Source organism: Leuciscus leuciscus, assembly GCF_965113295.1.
Source record: "Leuciscus leuciscus genome assembly, chromosome: 6".
Taxonomy (NCBI): Eukaryota; Metazoa; Chordata; class Actinopteri; order Cypriniformes; family Leuciscidae; genus Leuciscus; species Leuciscus leuciscus.
Window position 1 is genome coordinate 22400473 of NC_138730.1, and position 20025 is coordinate 22420497.

The following is a 20025-nucleotide window of genomic DNA, read 5'->3' on the forward strand; positions in this document are numbered from 1 at the left end:
TTCTCTGATACACAGGGAATGTCAGACTCTACTGGGCTAAATGTTTCCCAGTGAGGATCTTATCTGTGACTCACACGCTATCTCTCTTTAGTCAAATACTCTTAGCATAACTCTTCATTATAAGTGCTTATCTACAGCTAACTGATTAGCTAACGTTATTTTTTTCCCCTTTAACTATAGCCTCTGTTAGTCCAAACATATGTTTAGAACATATGTTCATTCATTAATTTATCATCATAACCTTTGACCATTACCGTTCAAAGGTTTGGGGTCAGTAAGATTTTTGAAATTCTCTAATGCTCATCAAGGCTACACTTATCTATAATTATAATGTAATAATGTAATTTATTCCTGTTATGCTAAGCTAAAATGTCAGCATCATTACTCCAGTCTTCAGTGTCTTATGATATATATTGATTTGCTGCCCAATAATTTTTTTTTTCTTATTATCAGTGTTGAAAACAGTTGTGCTGCTTAATATTTTTGTACTGTGATACATCATTATTTCAGGATTCTTTGATGAATAAATTTCTTTAAAAAAGAAAATTTTATAAATGTCACTTTTGTTAATGCATTCTTGCTGAATAAATGTATTCTTTAAAAGAAATCTTACTGACCCCAAACTTTTGAACGGTATTATGCATTAATATTTGATTAAATAAATACAGCCTTGGTGAGCATAAGAGACCCCAAACTTTTGAATGGTAGTGTATATGGGTTTCCTTTTAAAAGAAACTGAAGAAAATCATAAGACCGATTATAATTAGTTGTTCTTATTAATATTTAACAATGAAAACTAAAAATAATTGCTCCTGCTGAAGTACCCTAGTTGGAAATCACTGGGCATCAATATTCATATACCATGATATTATTCACATGTTTTTTATGTGATGAATGCAGGTTCGTTGACTTTAACTCTCCACTGAGATGCAGACTTGGCCCTGGTCTCACAGCACATCTGCTCCAATGTCTCATATTGAGTTATGTGCAAGTATCAGCACAAATGTTTGAAAATTAGGCATATTCGGTGCTTGCTTAGCTACTTTTCCCCCCCTCTTGTTGGTGCAGCTGACCTGTGTGTTTTATTTTGATTCGAGGATGATCCATGAGCCGCTAGTGTTCAGAGAAACTCCCATTAAAGCCATCTCCTGAAAGTAGGCTACATGTGCAAATGGACTGTATGATTTGCCTCGGGTCCTGCAGCTCTGATTCCAACAATATGTGGGTAGTAAGCTCAGTGGTTTGTGAGTTTTTCTCATTGTAATGCTGTGGTAATGTGTTTGGTTTACTTAAACACAGCATGATTTCTCCTGGCAGGCTATGACAGCTCTGGGACGGTTTGCTGCTCAGAGCTCTGATCTGAATTTGAATAAGACACATGTTGCTGTTAAAGAGGTGGAGATTTGTGCATCTGGCACATTTGTTTCAGGTGCTGCAGTACACCTATTCTTATGGTTTATAAAAGCTGATGCACCTTAACAGTTGATTTAAATATGTCGTACACCCCGCTGATTTACTTTTCAACGGTTAAAAAATAAAGACAATTTGAAATGACAAGGAAATAGAGCACTCATGTTATCGATTTTATGCTGTCTGTTGTTCAAAGTAAATGTAGGACACCGTTGGTGTGTTAAAACAGAGTCAGTCATGTGAACATAAGCTGATGAGTTTTTTCTAGAAGGACCCTTTGGGCTTATATATCTGCATTGATTCCTGTGCCACTCAAAGCCAGCTTCTAAACCATCTCTTTAAAGTATATGACACTGAGTTCACCTGCTTTGTGGACTCTGTTGCACTCACATGCGCAAAAGAAAAAAAGACATAGTGTTGCATTGAAGGAACTCTTTCAGGAAGAGTGTGTGATGAATATGGAATAAAATATGTAAACGAAATGGGCCTATGGTTTTATGGTCAAGGCCTATATTGTTCCAAACCTGTATGACTTTCTCATGAAAACTGATATTGTGTTGATAAATATCTGTTGTTTTGTCCATACAATGGAAGTTAATGGGGTCCAACATTGTTTTAGATGTTTTTATAGTTTTTATAGCTTTTATTTTTATAATTTTATTTTTTAGTTTAAGGTTTAGTAATTTCATTATGTGCTTATCATTATTATTATGCTTTTGCTTATTATTTTTTCATATTTCTATTTAGCTTAATTTTATTACATTTTAATTTGAGTACTTTTACTTAAACATAAACTTATTTTATTTCAGTTAGTTGCCAAGGCAACAGACAAACTTCACAGATGAAGTTTTTCATCTAATATTTATATTTGATTTAATTTTATTTCAGCTTTATTTTAGGTAACGAAATGAGTCATACAGGTGTGGGATGATATTAGGGTGAGTAAAAGATGAATAATTATATATTTTGGGTGAAATTTCAAATCACTTTAAGTAAATTCTACATTGGCTCTGTCCCAAATCATACTCTCAGCCCTTTGTTGTCGTCCTCCTCTTTATCCACATTTTGATGATGTAATGCCACTTAGACTGTTGGGTAACAATGCGTTGTGAAGTCCTGCTGTTGACTTCGACCCTGGCCACAAAGGGGGGGCTCATAAGCATTCATTTAACCCATAAAACCTTTAATGGGACACCCTGCGGTATTGGGCGAATTCACAGATGGGCACAGGCGAAGGCCACAAGACCACTACTCCACATTTGCTGCTTGGTCAAAAGCGACAAGCTCAAAACGTTTTAGACCCAATTCACACCTCTGTTGTCTACTTCTGATCCGATCGACCCCAATGCATCTTAATACCAGATGTTGCTAATAATAGTCAAAGATGTTGCTATGTTGCTAAGACAACATCTGTATTTTTTTATTATTTTTTATTTAACAGGGACAATGCAGTCAAACATGGTTACAATACAAATCCTCCAACTGATGCACAGCACATAGAGTTTATAGCTAATGCTAATTTTCAACTCCTGTCCCTGGTTGGGCTTTTCTAAGTACATTATAAAACAGATACATACAAGTATAAAACATTCACATTTCGAATATAGCAAAACCCTCAAATACACATTTTTGGTGTATACCTACCAACGCAATGTCATTGCCACAGAAACCAATGCAGATATTCCAGAAATATGCCGGAGCGCCATGGGACACACAAATCGGATCTGAACAGTTGTGATACACAATGTGGACAGTCAATAATTTTAGATCAGATTCCAATCGGATACACAGACTGAGTGCATTATTGTAAGAGCAAACCTCTTCTTTAAATTCAGGTTTTGAGTCAATCAAAGATAGAAAAACTTTTTTTTTCAGGTGAAAAAGTCATATTATGAAATATTATAAAAATTTTAAATAACTGTCTTTATTTTATTTTAAAATGTAGTTTATTCCTGTGATGGCAAAGCGGAATATTCAGCAGCCATTACTCCAGTCTTCAGTGTCACATGATCCTTCAGATATCATTCTAATATTTCAGGATTCTTTGATGGTTGCACTGGAACAGCGTGATTCATGTGAATGTAAAAGCAACTCAAACTCGGGTTCGCACTTGTTCGGGAAGTAAAGTAACGTGTATGCTTTTTTTGCTGATGATGAGTCTTTAGTTCAACAAAACACATTTAGGGAATGACAGTGGTGACAGTGGTGAGTGAGCGTGAGGGTAATTGTGCAGAGTGAGTGCAATCAGAGCGGCAAACGAAAGTCCTTTTGAAATCCGCCATCATGTGATGCACATACAGTATTGTCGTTCACTCTGCTCCGCATAATAGCTCCAAATTAATAATAAAACACAATATATTGACCCGCGTTCTGTTTTCTCTCATGCGCCGTGTACGTTTGGGATGATGCAGAGGGCATCGTGAACAGTCACATGGATTCGGGCCGCAGCAATGTGAAAAACCCCCTAAGACTAAGCTAAGGCTTTTTGATAGCATTTGAATGGCATAAACTTGCTCCCTGACTAAAAGGGAAACCAGGGAGGAATGAAATTCCATTTAAAAAATGATGTGACCTCTGTCTGAGGTGAAGGGACTGCGTTTTTATCTTCTCTCAATCGTTTGTCTTCGTTCTTCAATGTGCTGTGCTTACTAATGTTCTTTTTGATGAGTGTTATAATGCACATTAGTGTCATTTTAGAACTAGGTCTTAATCTTTAAAGTGCACGTGGATTAGGCTGAGTGGAAGTCTTCGCCTGCATGGCTCAGAGGTGAATTTGTGCGGTCGGGTGACTTTATCTGAGGATGTGGACTTATAAGGAAGCAGGTCAGTGCGCATTCACAGTCCTGCCTGTATGATCAACTCCTTAAATTACCCTCAACGGATCATAAATCATATATAAAGAGATATAGGATATATATATGTGTGTGTACATGCATGGGGCCCTAACATGGTAAACTGGTTAAAAACATGCACGAGTTAACACACTCATGTGCATGGATGTTCACACATCTCTTCAGGGTTTGATTCTAGACTAGATACTAGTGTTTCTTTATACACTCAAAATGTTTATAGGATTATTCCAGGTTCAGAACAAGTTAGGCTCAATCGACTGCATTTATAGCATAATGTTGATTAAAAGCCCTCAACATTCCCTCGGGTCATTTTTTACCGAAACTCTTTTTTTAAAATATATTTTATTTTATTTTATTTGAGTATTCATCGGAGTGGTCCAAGACCCAAGGACTTTTGTTGCACTTGAACCATGAATACACACTTTTTTTTTTACTGGATTCGAGGAGTTTATGTGGTTGGAATCACCCTTAGGAATGAATGGAATGCGAGGAATACTTCAGTATACATAGAAAACCCTAAAAAATGCTCAAAATGAAAAATGCTAAAACTTTTCCTAAAATGTATAATGTCTTTAGGACCCAGTGGAACAGCTCATTTGCTCCATATAGAGCTATAAAACCATCTATTGGCAAGAGTCATGAAATATCATGTTATATATATCTTTTTTTTTTCTGATTTGAGCTGGTTATTGCAGGTATTGGAGAGTTATTTTGAATTTAAGTTGAAAGAATGTGAAGAACGTGCTTGAATTATATTATTTATTGATAAAATCTAGTAATTTAAAGGTAGATATATATTATAGAAAATATCCAAAAAAATGCATTATGAAATGACATAAGCTTTCTGAAAATGTTTTAATAAAAATAAGTAAATGTATTGTGTTTTGCGTTGGGGACAATTAAAATATTCAGTGAATATTTTAATGTTGACGCAATATCCCCATTGCAAAATGCAATACATTTATACAAATAATGCTTTCAACTTCTACTAATCATAGCTGTGATGGCATGTCACGTATTGACGTCAGTTTGTATTAAGAAAGTCTCCTGTTAATGCAGTACGCCAGATTCAGTCTCCTTCAGATCTGTGCCACAAAATAGCTCAAAAACAAACCCCAAACCATGTCCTGCTTTAAATCAGGCAGTATTACAAAGAAAACAGCACATGAACTCGGTTACGGGGCTGTCCTAGACAGGGTTGTTTGGGTTACCCCACTCTGACTGTCTGACTTTGGGCTCTGAGTGAACTATATTTAATATCATCAGCCCATGTGGCCCTGGAAATGCTGAACTCTGCTGACATGTGCTGTCTCGTATGCTTTGAGCCACACTTAACGGCCGATAAACAAATCAGGACGATTTCATTCGCTTGTCCGTCTCCCTAATCAATCCACTGGCTCAACAATTAACCTATATAGAAGAGCATGACAGGATTACAGATTCATTTTCACACGTATGACAGCAAATCTTCTGTGCTTTAGGGGCATTTTCCCCCAAGGATCCATTTCAGCAGTTGAATTTTGACGTGAAGCCGCTTTCGCCAGAGTTTCGATGCAGATTACATTCTCAGTTACATCTTCAGGATTTAAAGCAGTATTCTCATTTACCTCAATTTCATGGATCGTGCCCTCATGCATCGCCAGAACTGTGGATCTTTCCAGAGGTGTAAATTTAAGGCTAACTCCATTCCCTCCCATCCATTTATTATGAATGAGACAGGAAGAGAGCTTCTTGTGGCGGCCAGGTCCTCTCTTCCTCACTGGTTTACTGCACAGTAATAAATAATAGCAGTCCTGTCCGTGGAGAAACCAGCCAGCTCTGGCAGCAGAGTGTTTCCAGTGCTTTAAAAACACCAAATGCCTGAACGGGGGCACATTAATGCACCACTGTGGATTCAATAAGCATCTCAACTGTTTTACTGGAGCATTTTGGTCAGACTGTTGGCCTTAAAAGTGAAATTTAGCTGCAAGCTTGTTGTTATGGTTCCCTTAAGTGTCTGCTAACAATCTGAAAACCGTTGGGTTGTTAAGAAAGCTTTGTTTTGATGCTAGACATGTTTTCAGTTATAATGACGAGTGCTTTGGTCACTTTCTAAAGTCATTTTTAGCAGTAAAACAGTGTAAGTGAATCAGCAGCTGCCAGAAAATGACAGTTTTAGTCTTTTCTGTTGCTCTTCATTATTGTTTTTCCTTTGACATTAGCTATGTTTCCATCATCCTGTTTTTATGTGCATTTTGAAATATCGCATCAGAAACGAGTGATAAATTCCCTTAATTCGCAAAAAAGTTTTTACGCTCACTTAAGGTGATTTTTGACTTGTGCGAAAAGAGTCAATGTGAATAATGAGACATAGAAACGCATTAGCCGAATAAATTCTGACGTAGCGAACATTAAACCCACATGATTAATCGGCTGTTTCCGCTGATGCTTTTTTATTTACTGTTGGTTACGACTAGGTTACCAATACCACTGTCATCCACTTGAACAACTTGATGAAAACGCACATAATTCGCATTTGTTTTTTTTAGAACTGAAAAATACATGACATGTGCGGAACTGTCAAATATGTCTGTCTATCCTCTATCGTATGCTTACGGTACATAGGAAAACAACGGAAAACAGCGCAGTGAATGCAAAAATGCATTCTGTGTGAACGTCCCCCTAGTGTGCAATGCATGCCACAGGTTTGGCTGTTTCAAGCTTGATCAGTGTGGTGTGTGAACCACATTCTCTCAGTATGTTCTAGCCAACTGTTAATGAGATGCAGCTAATCAAATATTCCAACTGCTAATTAGTGGATTCATCCTTTTATCAAGTGTGACCATGCAAGTGGAGGTGATTACATTTCCTGGCTGGGAAAACGGTTGTGTAACCTCAGGCTCCCTGTGGTAAACATTTAAATCTCATATCTTAACTGTGAGATCAGTTAGATGCTAAATCTAAAATATACTTGAATATATAAAATATAACTTTGCTCTTGAAGTAATGAGTAGTAGGCTATATCTGACAAATGTTTAAAATGTGTATACACTCACATGAGTGTCATATCAGGGTCCTAGAACTGTTTTTTTTTATTTTTTTTATTGTGCTTGATGCTAAAGACCCCCAAATATGATGATAGCCTTAGGAGGGACCCTTTTCATAAAATGCTTTAGGCACACTTTAGATTAGGGTCTAATTCTCACTATCAACTACCTATTAACTATGACTTAAAAACTCCTATTTTAATAGTTAATAAGGTAGATGTATTGGTATACATACAGACGTACAGGTATTGGGTTGGATTAAAGGATGTAGACTATGGTCATGCAGAATAAGACATTAATATGTACTAATAAACAGCCAATATCCTAGTAATATGCATGCTTTTAAACAAATAGTTAATAGTGAGAATTGGACCCTAAACTAAAGTGTTACAAAAGCTTTTATATGTGTAGGATTATAAAGACACATTGTTTAATGGAAATTAAATAATTGCCTTTAATATTGTCATGGTGCTAAAGCAAAATATTTCCCAAAAATATTTGCCATATATTTACCATGTGTTAAGTTGACAGTGTATTTTTTTCTACCCATGATTAGAGTACAATTAAATAGTTTAACCAGCTTTTAGAAGAACGGATTCTGTAATGTTGCCCTTTTTGAATTTAACTTATTTATTTGTTGTATGTTAAATATTTTATAGTTTTGTAAAAAGCATAAGGATCTGTATGTTATCCTTTTTTATATTTTTTTTCATGGACCTCTCTAGCACCCCCTTGTGGCTTCCTTCAAGTCTCTTGACACCCGTTTGAAAACCCTCTGGCCTAGAAAAAGCCATTTTATTCCACAGAGTGGGCCACATACTCAGAGGAGGCACCATTTTGAGATCACAGATCATATTTTTGTTGTTCAATCATGGGTTATTAATTAAGTCCAAGACCCCTGTCATATTGTCCATTAAAACATAATCAAAAATGACTTATTGAACTTAAATGCTGTGAATATATCATACACTACTTAAGTGTTTAAAAGTTTTAATGCAAAATGGCCCGATTTTATTTATTGTGAACAGAACTATGTATGTCTAAGTGGTTTTGTATCTTTTAATTTAAATACTTTCATTGTCATATTAACAAACACAACATTATCCCATTCCCAAGACTAAGTTGAATCGGTGTTTGAGTCACTAGACCTTAAATGTTGCCGAATTGAAACAGATTTGTGCTTTGCTTTCCAGCGTTGGTGATAACCGATGGATCGCAGGATAAGTCTGGCCTTGCGGATGAGGTGGGGAGTGAAGATGACCTGTACAATGAGTTTCGCAGCTCCTCCAACCGATTTGGACACCCAGGAGGAGGAGGAGAGCAGCTGGCCATAAATGAGGTACAACATACAGGTGGTCTGTGTGTTACTGTGTGTTTGTGTTCACAGATCTGTTTCTCGTGGTTCTGTTTCTCTGTCAACGGCAGGGCATTCACTTTCCCAAATTTTACTCATAGAACCCTTACAGGGCCGGTAGGTTGCGGGCCCAAGGACAGAGCCAAAACAGAACGTGTTTTTGTATGAAGATAACTGGTTTCAGACAAGCTTTCAAGGCTCCACTTTAGTTTAGGATGTGCTCTTTATTTAGTGTTTATACATGTTGAAATTCAGTCACTGTAATTTAATAGTCTACTACCCATCTGTCCCTCTCCTGAGGCCTGAGATCAGCAGTATGACCTGCTGCCACCCTCCTTCTCCCATCATCTTTAGTATGACTGAGGGTGAATTCATGCTGTTATCTACAAAGAATTTCAGAGAATATGCAGAGTGTCAGAGTTTGATATATGACTGTTTGGTATCATTATAGAAAGCCGCTCAGTAACTCCATTCAGCATTTTAGTTAGAAACAGCAGAAAAATCTAATCAACAGCCAGGCCTCTGGGAGCTTGATGTGCACTGAGCTGCACAGAAGCCCTGTGCAGATGCTGTTGTTATTGTTTTTTAGCACTTCTGTCCGGGTAAAGAACCCAGTAAAGAGTAAACAGGCAAACTTGAAGTGTGATTGTTTTACTGCAGAGCTACGGCAGCCCATACTGCAAAAAAAATAAAAAATAAAAATAATAATTCATAATAATAATAATAAATATATATATATACATATATGCAAAAGCCTCTCAAAAGTGCCATCTGAAATTTTCTTCTAGAATGATACAAGCTTGTATATTTAAGTTCAGTAATTTTACTTAAATGGCATTGAAAATTACCTATTAATTGTCATTTAAGTGAAATTACTGAACTTAAATATACAAGCTTGATAAAAATGATCATTCTAGAAGAAAATTTCAGATGGCACTTAGAGGCTTTTGTATCTGAACTCTTCATATACTGTGTATATATATATATATATATATATATATATATATTGACCCCTCCAAATCATTGAATTCAGGTGTTCCAATCAATTATATGGCCAAAGTGTATAAAATCAAGCACCTAGGCACATTGCAGACTGCTTCTACAAACATTTGTGAAAGAATGGGTCTCTCTCAGGAGCTCAGTGAATTCAAGCGTAGTACAAGTTTATTACCACCTGTGCAATAAGTCCATTCGTGAAATTTCCTCACTACTTAATATTCCACGGTCAACTGTTTTAAGCAATTTGGAACAGCAGCAACTCAGCCACGAAGTGGTGGGCCACGTAAAATCACAGAAGCGGGATCAACGCATGCTGAGGCGCAGAAGTCGGCAACTTTCTGCAGAGTCAATAGCTACAGACCTCCAAACTTTGTGTGGCCTTCAGATTAGCTCAAGAACAGTGCGTAGAGAGCTTCATGGAATGGGTTTTCCATGGCTGAGCAGCTGCATCCAAGCCTTACATCACCTAGTGCAATGCAAAGCGTCGGATGCAGTGGTGTAAAGCACACCGCCACTGGGCAAAGTTGCTCAACAAGAGTGATGAATCACGCTTCTCTGTCTGGCAATCTGATGGACGAGTCTGGGTTTGGCGGTTGCCAGGAGAACGGTACTTGCCTGACTGCATTGTGCCAAGTGTAAGGTTTGGTGGAGGGGGGATTGTGGTGTGGGGTTGTTTTTCAGGGGTTGGGCTTGGCCTCTTAGTTCCAGTGAAAGGAACTCTTAATGCTTCAGCATACCAAGACATTTTGGACAATTTCATGCTCCCAACTTTGTTGGAACAGTTTAGGGATGGCCCCTTCCTGTTCCAACATGACTGCGCACCAGCGCACAAAGCGAGGTCCATAAATACTTGGATGAGCGAGTTTGGTGCGAAGGAACTTGACTGGCCTGCACAGAGTCCCTGACCTCAACTCGATAGAACAACTTTGGGATGAATTAGAGCGGAGACTAGAGCTTCTCGTCCAACATCAGTGCCAGACCTCACAAATGCGCTTCTAGAAGAATAGTAAAAAATTCCCATATACACACTCCTAAACCTTGTGGAAAGCCTTCCCAGAAGAGTTGAAGCTGACATAGCTGCAAAGGGTGGGCCAACTCCATACTGAACCCTATGGATTAAGAATGGGATGTCATTAAAGTTCATGTCCCAAAACTTTTGGCAATATATAAATATATACTGTATATTCAACATATTTCAAAAATACAATTGGTAAAATATATTTTCTACCAATACATTTTTTATACATTTTTGTACATTTTTGAAAATATATATTTTAAAGCATTTAAAAATAAAATTTCCTTCAATATATTTCAAGCCAATAAAATAACTTTACATCACATTTAAAGAAAATCTTTATTTGTTGTCTATAATACGTGTACACAATGAACACATGAACATACAATGAACAGAAATGAACATACTTTACAATTTTCAAAACAAAACAACAACAAAACACCCTGTGACACTGCAAAAATTGTTCAGGAATAGTTCATGACCAAGAGTTGAAGGTGTTGCCTACGCAGGTGGTTTTAATGTTGTGGCTGATCAGTGTATTTTAAAATGCAATTTTAAATGATGGATACAAAATATAGTTTCTACATTCTACATCTACTTTTGCATTTAGCCTAAATGTAGGCTACTGTAAGATTGGAAATATATTTTCTTGGCCTTAAAGAAATTAACTTAATTACATTTTTTTTGTCTTATTTTGCACTTCTAATGTACTTTTTATTATTTCAAGGACATTTTAAAATAGTTTTACTAGAAAACCAGACAAAAATACGGATTGTTAGCCGTTTTGCAGAGCAACTACCCAAAGACCATTTAGAACACCTTAGCTACTGCATAGCAGCAACCTGTCAACCAACCACAGTGATCTAGCAACAAGCTAGAAATTATTTTACACAGACAAGCACAACTCTCTTTTTTTTTTTTCTAAAAGTTAAAATATAGTTTTAGTGTTCATTACCAGTGTGTTGGGCAGAATATTTAGTTTCAGTGTTGGAGAGAGTGAGTGATTGTTTTGCTTGTGCATGTGTCAGAAAGACAGCTGCTGATTTTAAAGGAAGTATCGTGCTGTGTGACACTGTGACAGTGGGGATGAGGCTCTGCGGCAGAGAGAGAGAGAAAGAGAGAGAGAGAGAGAACAGAAGGTTGATGGAATCAGAGTCCTTTACTAATCCCATTAGTTGTGCACAAATTGATGCAAGGGAACGAGACGAGTGGGAATGACTGCGTTAATCCTACCTCGCCGACACCGACCCGGGTCAGGAAATGAAAGCTCAAGAGGTGTTCGGCACCTCATGCAGCCTTTAATTAATATCTCCAGCAGCACTAGCACTGCCTTGAGAAGAACAGGACGTGCTTGCTTTTAGACGGGAAGTGCGACTGACTGGCGGTCGGCTCGGCCAATGGAGACACGCTAGGATAGAAAGGATGTATTGTGCTGCATTCTCTCGCATCCCTCCCCCCACCGTCGCCTCCCTCCTGCTGCCGCTAAATCCGGCCTCCGCTACTCTGGTATCCTGGATACGCTTCACAGCACCGCCAGCCGATTGGCTGGGAAGGATAAGAGGAAAAAAATCCGGAGCAAAAACAGAAGTCAATTCGGGGAGATGGATGGATGGTTTTTGCTAGTGCCGCTAAGCACAGATGCAGCAGCCATTTCCACCCCTCAGGTTTGCAGTTTGCAAAAGAGATGGTGAAATAAGAAAGGATTCCAAGTATTTTAATCAGGTCCAAGGGAATTAAAACGGCCGTGTGTTCAGGCAGAGCAGGAGGACGAGAACGAGGGGGAGGCAGCGGAAGGAGGACAGAAGGAGAAATACAGACAGGAAGGGACAGAAAAAAGCATAGACGGAGAAGAAGAATACATGGAGGCGGAGAGACGCATCCACCCCTGCTCCTGACATCAGCAGCGCACGGGGAAAAGATTGAGGGGAGCGACGGACGAGGAGGAGGAGGAGGAAGATTGCGCGCACGCGAGAGAAAGAGAGAAAGAGCGAGAAGGGAACGGAAAGGAAGTGAGCAGGTAACTGTGGACGTGGAGGCTCTTCCCCCTCCCCCTCACGCTTCACAGAGAACACAGAGCGGATCCGGCCGACACACTGTGTGCCGTCGAGCATTCGCGCGCAGACCTCTAGGCGAGGGGGCTTCCGGCGCCATGGCTCGCGGAGGCCAGCGAACGGCGTCTCGGCAGGGCCTGAGTCACTTCCTGCTGCGCTGCAACCTCAGCCCGGAGGCCCAGAAGGTGGTGGTGTTCGTCATCATGATGTTGCTGGTCATCATCAACGTAGTGCTGATGTTCCTGCTGGCCTTCCAGTAGAGCGCAGCCGCAGTGAGGAGAAAGAGCGAGGGGAGGGGTGGAGAGGAAGACGACGGTGAGGAGGAGGAGGAGGGAAAGTTGGTCCCTCTCGCTCACTCGTGGATGGGTTTTCGGGATGCAGACATCACAGTGCAGGTAACCAGAATGGGTGTGTGGTTGGCGGCATTCAACCAGAAGTAATGTGCTGAGATGGCACTGCGTGAATTATTCACCAGCCCGTAACCACTCTTGAGTGGCTTGTAGGGGTCAGTCTTTGATTTCAAGTCATCTAAATGGCTTCTTCAGACGTTTTGTAAGCTTTTGTGAGTATGTTTGGGTGTTTATGTGTGGGAAACTTTGAATTACGGTGCTTGTCTTTGTTGTATAACTGTCAGCTTGTGCCTTGAGCCCATGTGAGGCGTTTTTTTATGTGTCCCAGAGGGATCTGCACAATCCTTTTGCTGGCAAGCAGGACTCTGCAGAGAACGAGGTCACACAGATGAGCTTGACACGGTTATGCTGGGGTTATAGCTCAGTAGAGCAGCATGGCGTCTCGGTGAGGAATAAACATCCAGAAGGAAATAAATTGGCCAATGCTCTTGGCATAGTTTGGGTCAGCAAATAATGTTCTGTGTTTACTCTGATAGTGGAAACATTTGAAAACTATAACTGACATGCTAGTTTTAAAAACCTTATTCATTCATGATCAGCATATTTTCATTACTTTTTGTTATATGTTTGCTCAATATGCTCCAGGGCTTTTTCCTGATAGTGGCTTCAAATAGCCTAAACCAAGAAGCTGTAACTCTCAGGCTGTGAAGAGGAGGCACATGGGAAAGTATGTGGGTGTGTCGCTAGGCAACAGGGTACATAGGCACAGATCTTGTGATGAGAATGCAGGGCTCTGGATTCAGGGGGTGTATGTTCACTATTCAGCCTTCGAGTCCATCAACGCTGCGTGGACAGAGAATGAAGTGTGATGATTACATCAGCACCCATAGATCATGTTTAGCCGTGCAGTAGAGATGGTTGAATGGAGGCTGTTGAGCTTGCCAGGATTTCACTTAATTTTCGCTATAGCCAAGCTGAACAGTGTGGCAATACATCACCCTACTTTTTGTTTTCTTTGCCAAACCAATCCTTGCAAGCAAAAAGCGGAAACGTAAAATGACCACTCAGGGAAAAAAGCAGACAGCAGACAGAAAAGGCTTAATTTGGCAATGCTTCCTCCAATGATACATTGCAGTTTGGTTTTGGTTAAGTGCACAGAATGAAGGGTTGTGTATCTTTGCTTGATAACACACTATGCCACTGAGATGCTGGAACAGACTGAAATTGAATGCTCTGTATTGTTGCACAATGTTTTTTTGGCATAGCAAGGCAAAACAATTAACCTTTTGTCACCAGATGTTAGATGTATTGTGTATATGTATGTATAGGGAATGTTGATCAGTAAAAAAATCACACAAGGTTCTCTAATTAATCTTGATTAATCACACCTAACATTATATTGTGTACTGATAAATATATTTTCACTTTGAATCTCCAAATGAATGTGCGAATTTATTTCTGGGGATATAATGAGTGATTATAGTCATTCGACATTACAGTATATTTGAAAACAATGCCTAAACTGCAAATTATCAGATTGTTTTTATTTATCATGTACTGTATTAAAAATTATAGAACATTAAAATATTATAACAACTTTTAATTTAAGTGAACTTAAAACAAGAAATTTAAGAAAATCGATAAACACTACATCAACACAAATAAGAACAATTAATTTCATTTATTTGCACAAATATATAAAAGTAATAAATAGTAATATTTAACTACATCTGTCATGCACAAACTCAGTATGAAAATGTTGTATATTGTTTAGTTTTGAAATGATGCATCGAAAGATTAAACTGACTGAACTTACATACATTAATGGCATTTTGCTAACATTTTAATTAGAATCGTTAGAGATCAGAACGATTTTATCCAGCGGATGAACAATTAAAAACATTGACAGCCAATCCGAATCCATCCTGCTGTAACGAGCTCGAGCATTTAAAGTGACAGACAAGCATGCGCTTAAAATAAAAAAGAACGATATCGTCCGCTTGTGTAGACACTAATATAGTTATCTTTATAGTTATCGTTCTTGGTGTGAACGGGCCTTAAGTATTTAAGAGTATGAAATCTCTCAAATGAAACCTCGAGTAGACATTTTCATCCACACACATGTTGAAGATCCCTGTAGCTCCTCCTCTAATATGATCAGTTATATTTCATAATTCAGTTTTGCCTTCATCTTGTGTTCGTCAATAGCTGATCAGTGATGGCAGCGTGTGCGCGGAGGCTCTGTGGGACCATGTCACTATGGACGACCAGGAGCTGGGCTTCAAAGCTGGAGACGTCATCGAAGTAGTGGACGCCACAAACAAGGAGTGGTGGTGGGGCCGGGTGTTGGACAGCGAGGGCTGGTTCCCCGCCAGCTTCGTTCGGGTAAAAGAAAGCAGACTTCCCGCTCATAAAAAAAATTCGATTACTGTCACATTATGTCATCACTATTACATTAATCTACATTGAGGGGTCTTCGATGCTCCTCTGTTCTTTTTGCCAAGGGGATTGATAAAAGGAACTGCACTTTCAACATTTAGCAGAAAATGCCAGACATTGTGTCATAGTTCAACATCGTGAACTAACCTATAACCCATTGTTATTGATAGTTACGGGTGAACCAAGATGAGCCCATGGAGGAATACTTAGCCCATCTAGACGGGGCCTCGGAGGGGGGTGGAGCCAGCATGGGGGGCCCTTTAGGGCCCGGCCTGCCCTGCAAGGAGCAGATGAGAGCCAACGTCATCAATGAGATCATGAGCACAGAGAGGGATTATATCAAACACCTGAAGGACATCTGTGAGGTCAGTTTACCACATGACTCTGATTGATCAGTATGTAGATCTGGTTACAGTCTATAGTGTCACCTGGCACTGTGTTTACATGCTGAGAGAAAGACTTGATTCACATCAGAGTAGCTGTTCCGTAACTCAGCTATACCATTGCTTGACATATTTATCTTGGCTTCCAGGGCTATATAAAACAGTGCCGGAAGAGGACAGACATGTTTACCGAGGAGCAACTGCGCACTATTTTTGGCAACATCGATGAGCTCTACCGCTTCCAGAAGAAATTCGTCAAAGCCTTGGAGAAGAAATTTAACAAAGACCATCCTCACCTCAGCGAGATTGGCTCCTGCTTCTTAGAACAGGTAAGCTGACTTTGATGTAGGCGTTGATGTAGGATACCGTTTTTACGCTTGGATTTTTATTGTGTTCTCTTCGCTTGTTTCCATCTAGCAAACAAACTTCCAGATCTACTCTGAGTATTGCAACAACCACCCCAATGCCTGCGTTCAGCTCTCCAAGCTGATGAAGATCAAGAAGTATGTGTTCTTCTTTGAGGCCTGTCGCTTGCTCCAGAAGATGATTGACATTTCATTGGATGGATTCCTGCTTACTCCCGTTCAGAAGATCTGCAAGTACCCTCTGCAGCTGGCTGAACTGCTGAAGTACACTAACCCACAGCACAGGTACTTTACTGTATTTTTCTCAGCATTTTTCTCTGTCATCTCGCCCTGTCTGTGGAACCAGGCCTTAGTTCTCTTTTAAAGAAAGATTCACTCTTAAAAAGCCTTACTTTTTTTTTTTATTGGCCGCTATTCATTGCACAAAAGGTTCTTTATACTGGAAAAAGGGTCTTTAGATTTTTAAATGTTTTTAACACTAAGAGAAATGGTTCTTCACTGAAAGGTTCTTTGGGGAGATTACAAAATGGTTCTTCTATTCTATTCTTCAAGTGATTCTATTGCATCACTTTAAAAAAACAAAACAAACCTTTGTTTTTAAGAGTGTAGCTAAATAATAGATGAAATTATTGATTGAGAATTTGTGTAGACGCAGACGCAGAGGGCTCGTATACACTTGGCATTAACATGTGACCTGTTTCTGGATGTTGTCAGGAAGTGTCCTCTTAAACCATTTTTGTAATTACCATGTCATTATACACATATGTAAACCACAAATGTCAGATCACACACACACACACGCACGCACAGCAAAAATTTAGTTATAAATAATCAAGGCATATTTTTCACTGTATGATTATTATTCACAAATAAAACAAAGGAGCATTATTTTTGTTAATATATGTAAGTACCCATTTAAAAATACATACTTACAAGTTCATGATCATTTGTCTAATGGACGAAGACAAATTGCTGAACCAGTTTTTTTGAACGATTTGGTTCACATTTTGCTTATTGGCATTTTACATCTATACAAAATCTCATATATTCTGCTTTTCAGAGATTATAAGGATGTGGAAGCTGCCTTAAACGCAATGAAGAATGTGGCCAGACTGATCAATGAGAGGAAGAGACGTCTGGAGAATATTGACAAAATCGCCCAGTGGCAGAGCTCTATAGAGGACTGGGAGGTAAATCACAGGAGCATTATGGGTGTAGAGTTCACACGCTTATTCATTCCAGGTATGTGTGTGGTCTCACAGGCTCTTTCTCCCCTTCATTAGGGTGAAGACATCTTGAGCAGGAGCTCTGATCTGATTTTCTCAGGAGACCTGACCAAGATCTCCCAGCCACAGGCCAAAGGCCAGCAGCGAATGTTCTTCCTCTTCGACCACCAACTGGTTTTCTGTAAGAAGGTCAGTCACTCGCCAGGCCAGTGAGAGCAGAATCACTGTTATTTATGGAAGATGGTTTTTATGTGAGTGGCTCTCAGCAGTATTAAAGTAGTTCCTGTCTTGATTGGTACCCCAGGATCTGCTTCGGAGGGACATCCTATACTACAAGGGTCGGTTAGACATGGATCAGATGCAAGTGGTGGATGTAGAGGATGGGAAGGAGAAGGACTTTAACGTGAGTGTGAAGAATGCCTTGAAATTGTGTTCTCCCGGGGAAGAGGAGGTCCACCTCCTGTGTGCCAAGAAACCCGAGCAGAAGCAGCGCTGGCTGCGAGCCTTTGCAGATGAACGGGAACAGGTCCAGCACGACCTCGAAACAGGTGAACAGCACTTCTTCTGTCAGGCTCTTAGAAGCGGAACGAAAAGATTTGATTTTATTGTCCACAGTCTTTAAATAGATTATTTTTTTATTTTTCTACAACTCGTAATGCCTCATTTGCATAAACAAAAATGGACATAATCTGGCCAGTAAGCAACCACCTAGCAATGGCAACCAGTGTCATATTTTTCATTAATATTTTTTATATACTATTGCAGTTTTGGTTATAATTTTGAATTAGATTTAATTTTTCAGGTTTCGTTTTAATTGCAATTTTAGCAAAAAAGGCTATGTGCTTTTTAGTTTTAATATATCTGTTAAATTTACTTTTATTTCAGTTTTGTTTTGTTTTTTATTCCAGTTAGTAATTTTAGTGCTTCCTCTCAGTTTGCAGTAATAACCAAACTATCACTAATGTACATTCAAACAGTTTGCCATTTGATCATATACAAAGTTCTGTCATGAAACTCTAGATGGCGCAGGCTAATAGATCATTTAACTCAGCCTGCTCGTAATTACATTGTTATCTATAGGGCACAGCTGATTGGTTACTGCGTATCAGTATCTAATGAGCTCGCATGCTCAACCTTCAAATACTTGGTCAGCATTTGCCTTAGCAGTGCACCGCGCTTCAGAAACCCTCCATCTTCCCCAGCTCCACCTGTATAGATCAGCTACGACAGGTAATTCATGTATGCTATTTTGCATAGCAGCAGCAGCATGTCTTACTTGCTCACAACAGTGTTGTGTATGTATTGGCAGTAGCAAGTCCTGTACTTGCTCTGCAGCAGCAGCAACAATTATCAACTGCAACAGCAGCAGAAGCATAGCAGATCTATTCCGCCAAGACCAAACATATCAACATTGTCATATCCAATTACCACGCCAAACACTCCTAGAGTTGTCATGACAGAAATATGTTTAACGTTTGTATTTATATTTGCTGATCTGTTCAGCATTATATATTCGTTAATGACGAACGTGTCAGTTCTCCACAGTTAAGAATGATAATCTATAAGTTTATCAATGTTTTTGTTTGTCCTCCAAACAGGTTTCACGATCACAGAGGTCCAGAAGAAGCAGGCCATGTTGAATGCATCTAAAAGTCATCCAACAGGGAAGCCCAAAGGTGAATTTCAGCTGTTCTGTCTATTATGTATGATTATATGCTTTAGAGCTCTGTTTTCAGGATACAGTGTGAAATCATTTCAGTTTATCATGTAGTGAATGAGTTGTGCCATGTGTGGTCACTGTGCATCTGTTCACAAGCACGTGTCTGATTATGTTTGTGTGTTGTTTCATCATTACCGCACTGCCCTGGAACAGCATTAGCTTTACAGCACCTTGTGGCACTCAGATCTCCATCACTTCTTCGTCCAAAAACTTCCAAGTGCCTACGTTTTTCCGAACCTTCAGGACCTCTGGCTCCCAGGGCCACCTTAACTTCACCTCTCCTCCCTGAAGGCCCTCAGCGTAGGCAGGGGCGGGGGGTTAGGGTGCCTCCTGGGGTCCTGCGCAGGGCAATATCCTGGGTGTCCTCTCAAAGTAGAGAGCCGATCGAGTAGTCCAGGGTAATTCCAGAGTGTGTTAGTGTGACTTATTCGCTTATTTAACTGAGGCTGGGTAAAAATATTGATTTTCGGATTAATCGTGATCTTCATTTTATTCTTTATTTCTCTTTGAGTTGTTGCAGTAACATGCAGCACAACTGGTGTAGTCGGATTAATTTTTTATGCCCGGTTCTTTTTACTGCATCGAAAACATAGAGCACAACCAGTGTAGTCCAGTTAAGAAACAAATTACTCTTTAAACCCAGTTCTTTTTAGTGAATCAATAACAAACAGCACAACCAGGGAACAACCGGTTCTTTTTAGTGAACCAAGAACATACAGAGTAACCAATGTAGTCATATTTACTAACGAATGACTCTATTAAATCTGGTTCTTTTTGGTGAATCGAAAACATAGAGCACAACTAGTATAGTCCAATTCACAAACAAATGACTCTT

At 39.3% G+C, this 20025-nt stretch overlaps 1 protein-coding gene across 6 annotated transcripts in view; it reads left to right on the forward strand.

Annotated features, from left to right (window-relative positions):
• arhgef4 (Rho guanine nucleotide exchange factor (GEF) 4) overlaps window positions 1-20025 on the forward strand; it is an 80154-nt gene that overhangs the window by 58388 nt on the left and 1741 nt on the right. For 5 of the 6 annotated variants that reach the window (XM_082173327.1, XM_082173330.1, XM_082173329.1 and 2 more), the window contains 9 exons: window positions 8482-8627; window positions 15266-15442; window positions 15667-15861; window positions 16029-16208; window positions 16297-16529; window positions 17305-17434; window positions 17528-17659; window positions 17775-18018; window positions 19069-19146. In XM_082173327.1, coding sequence (XP_082029453.1) covers window positions 8482-8627; window positions 15266-15442; window positions 15667-15861; window positions 16029-16208; window positions 16297-16529; window positions 17305-17434; window positions 17528-17659; window positions 17775-18018; window positions 19069-19146 — 1515 coding nt within the window. Of the gene's footprint in view, window positions 1-8481; window positions 8628-10972; window positions 13103-15265; window positions 15443-15666; window positions 15862-16028; window positions 16209-16296; window positions 16530-17304; window positions 17435-17527; window positions 17660-17774; window positions 18019-19068; window positions 19147-20025 lie in introns of those variants that run through there. The other variant, XM_082173332.1, reaches the window with a different exon arrangement.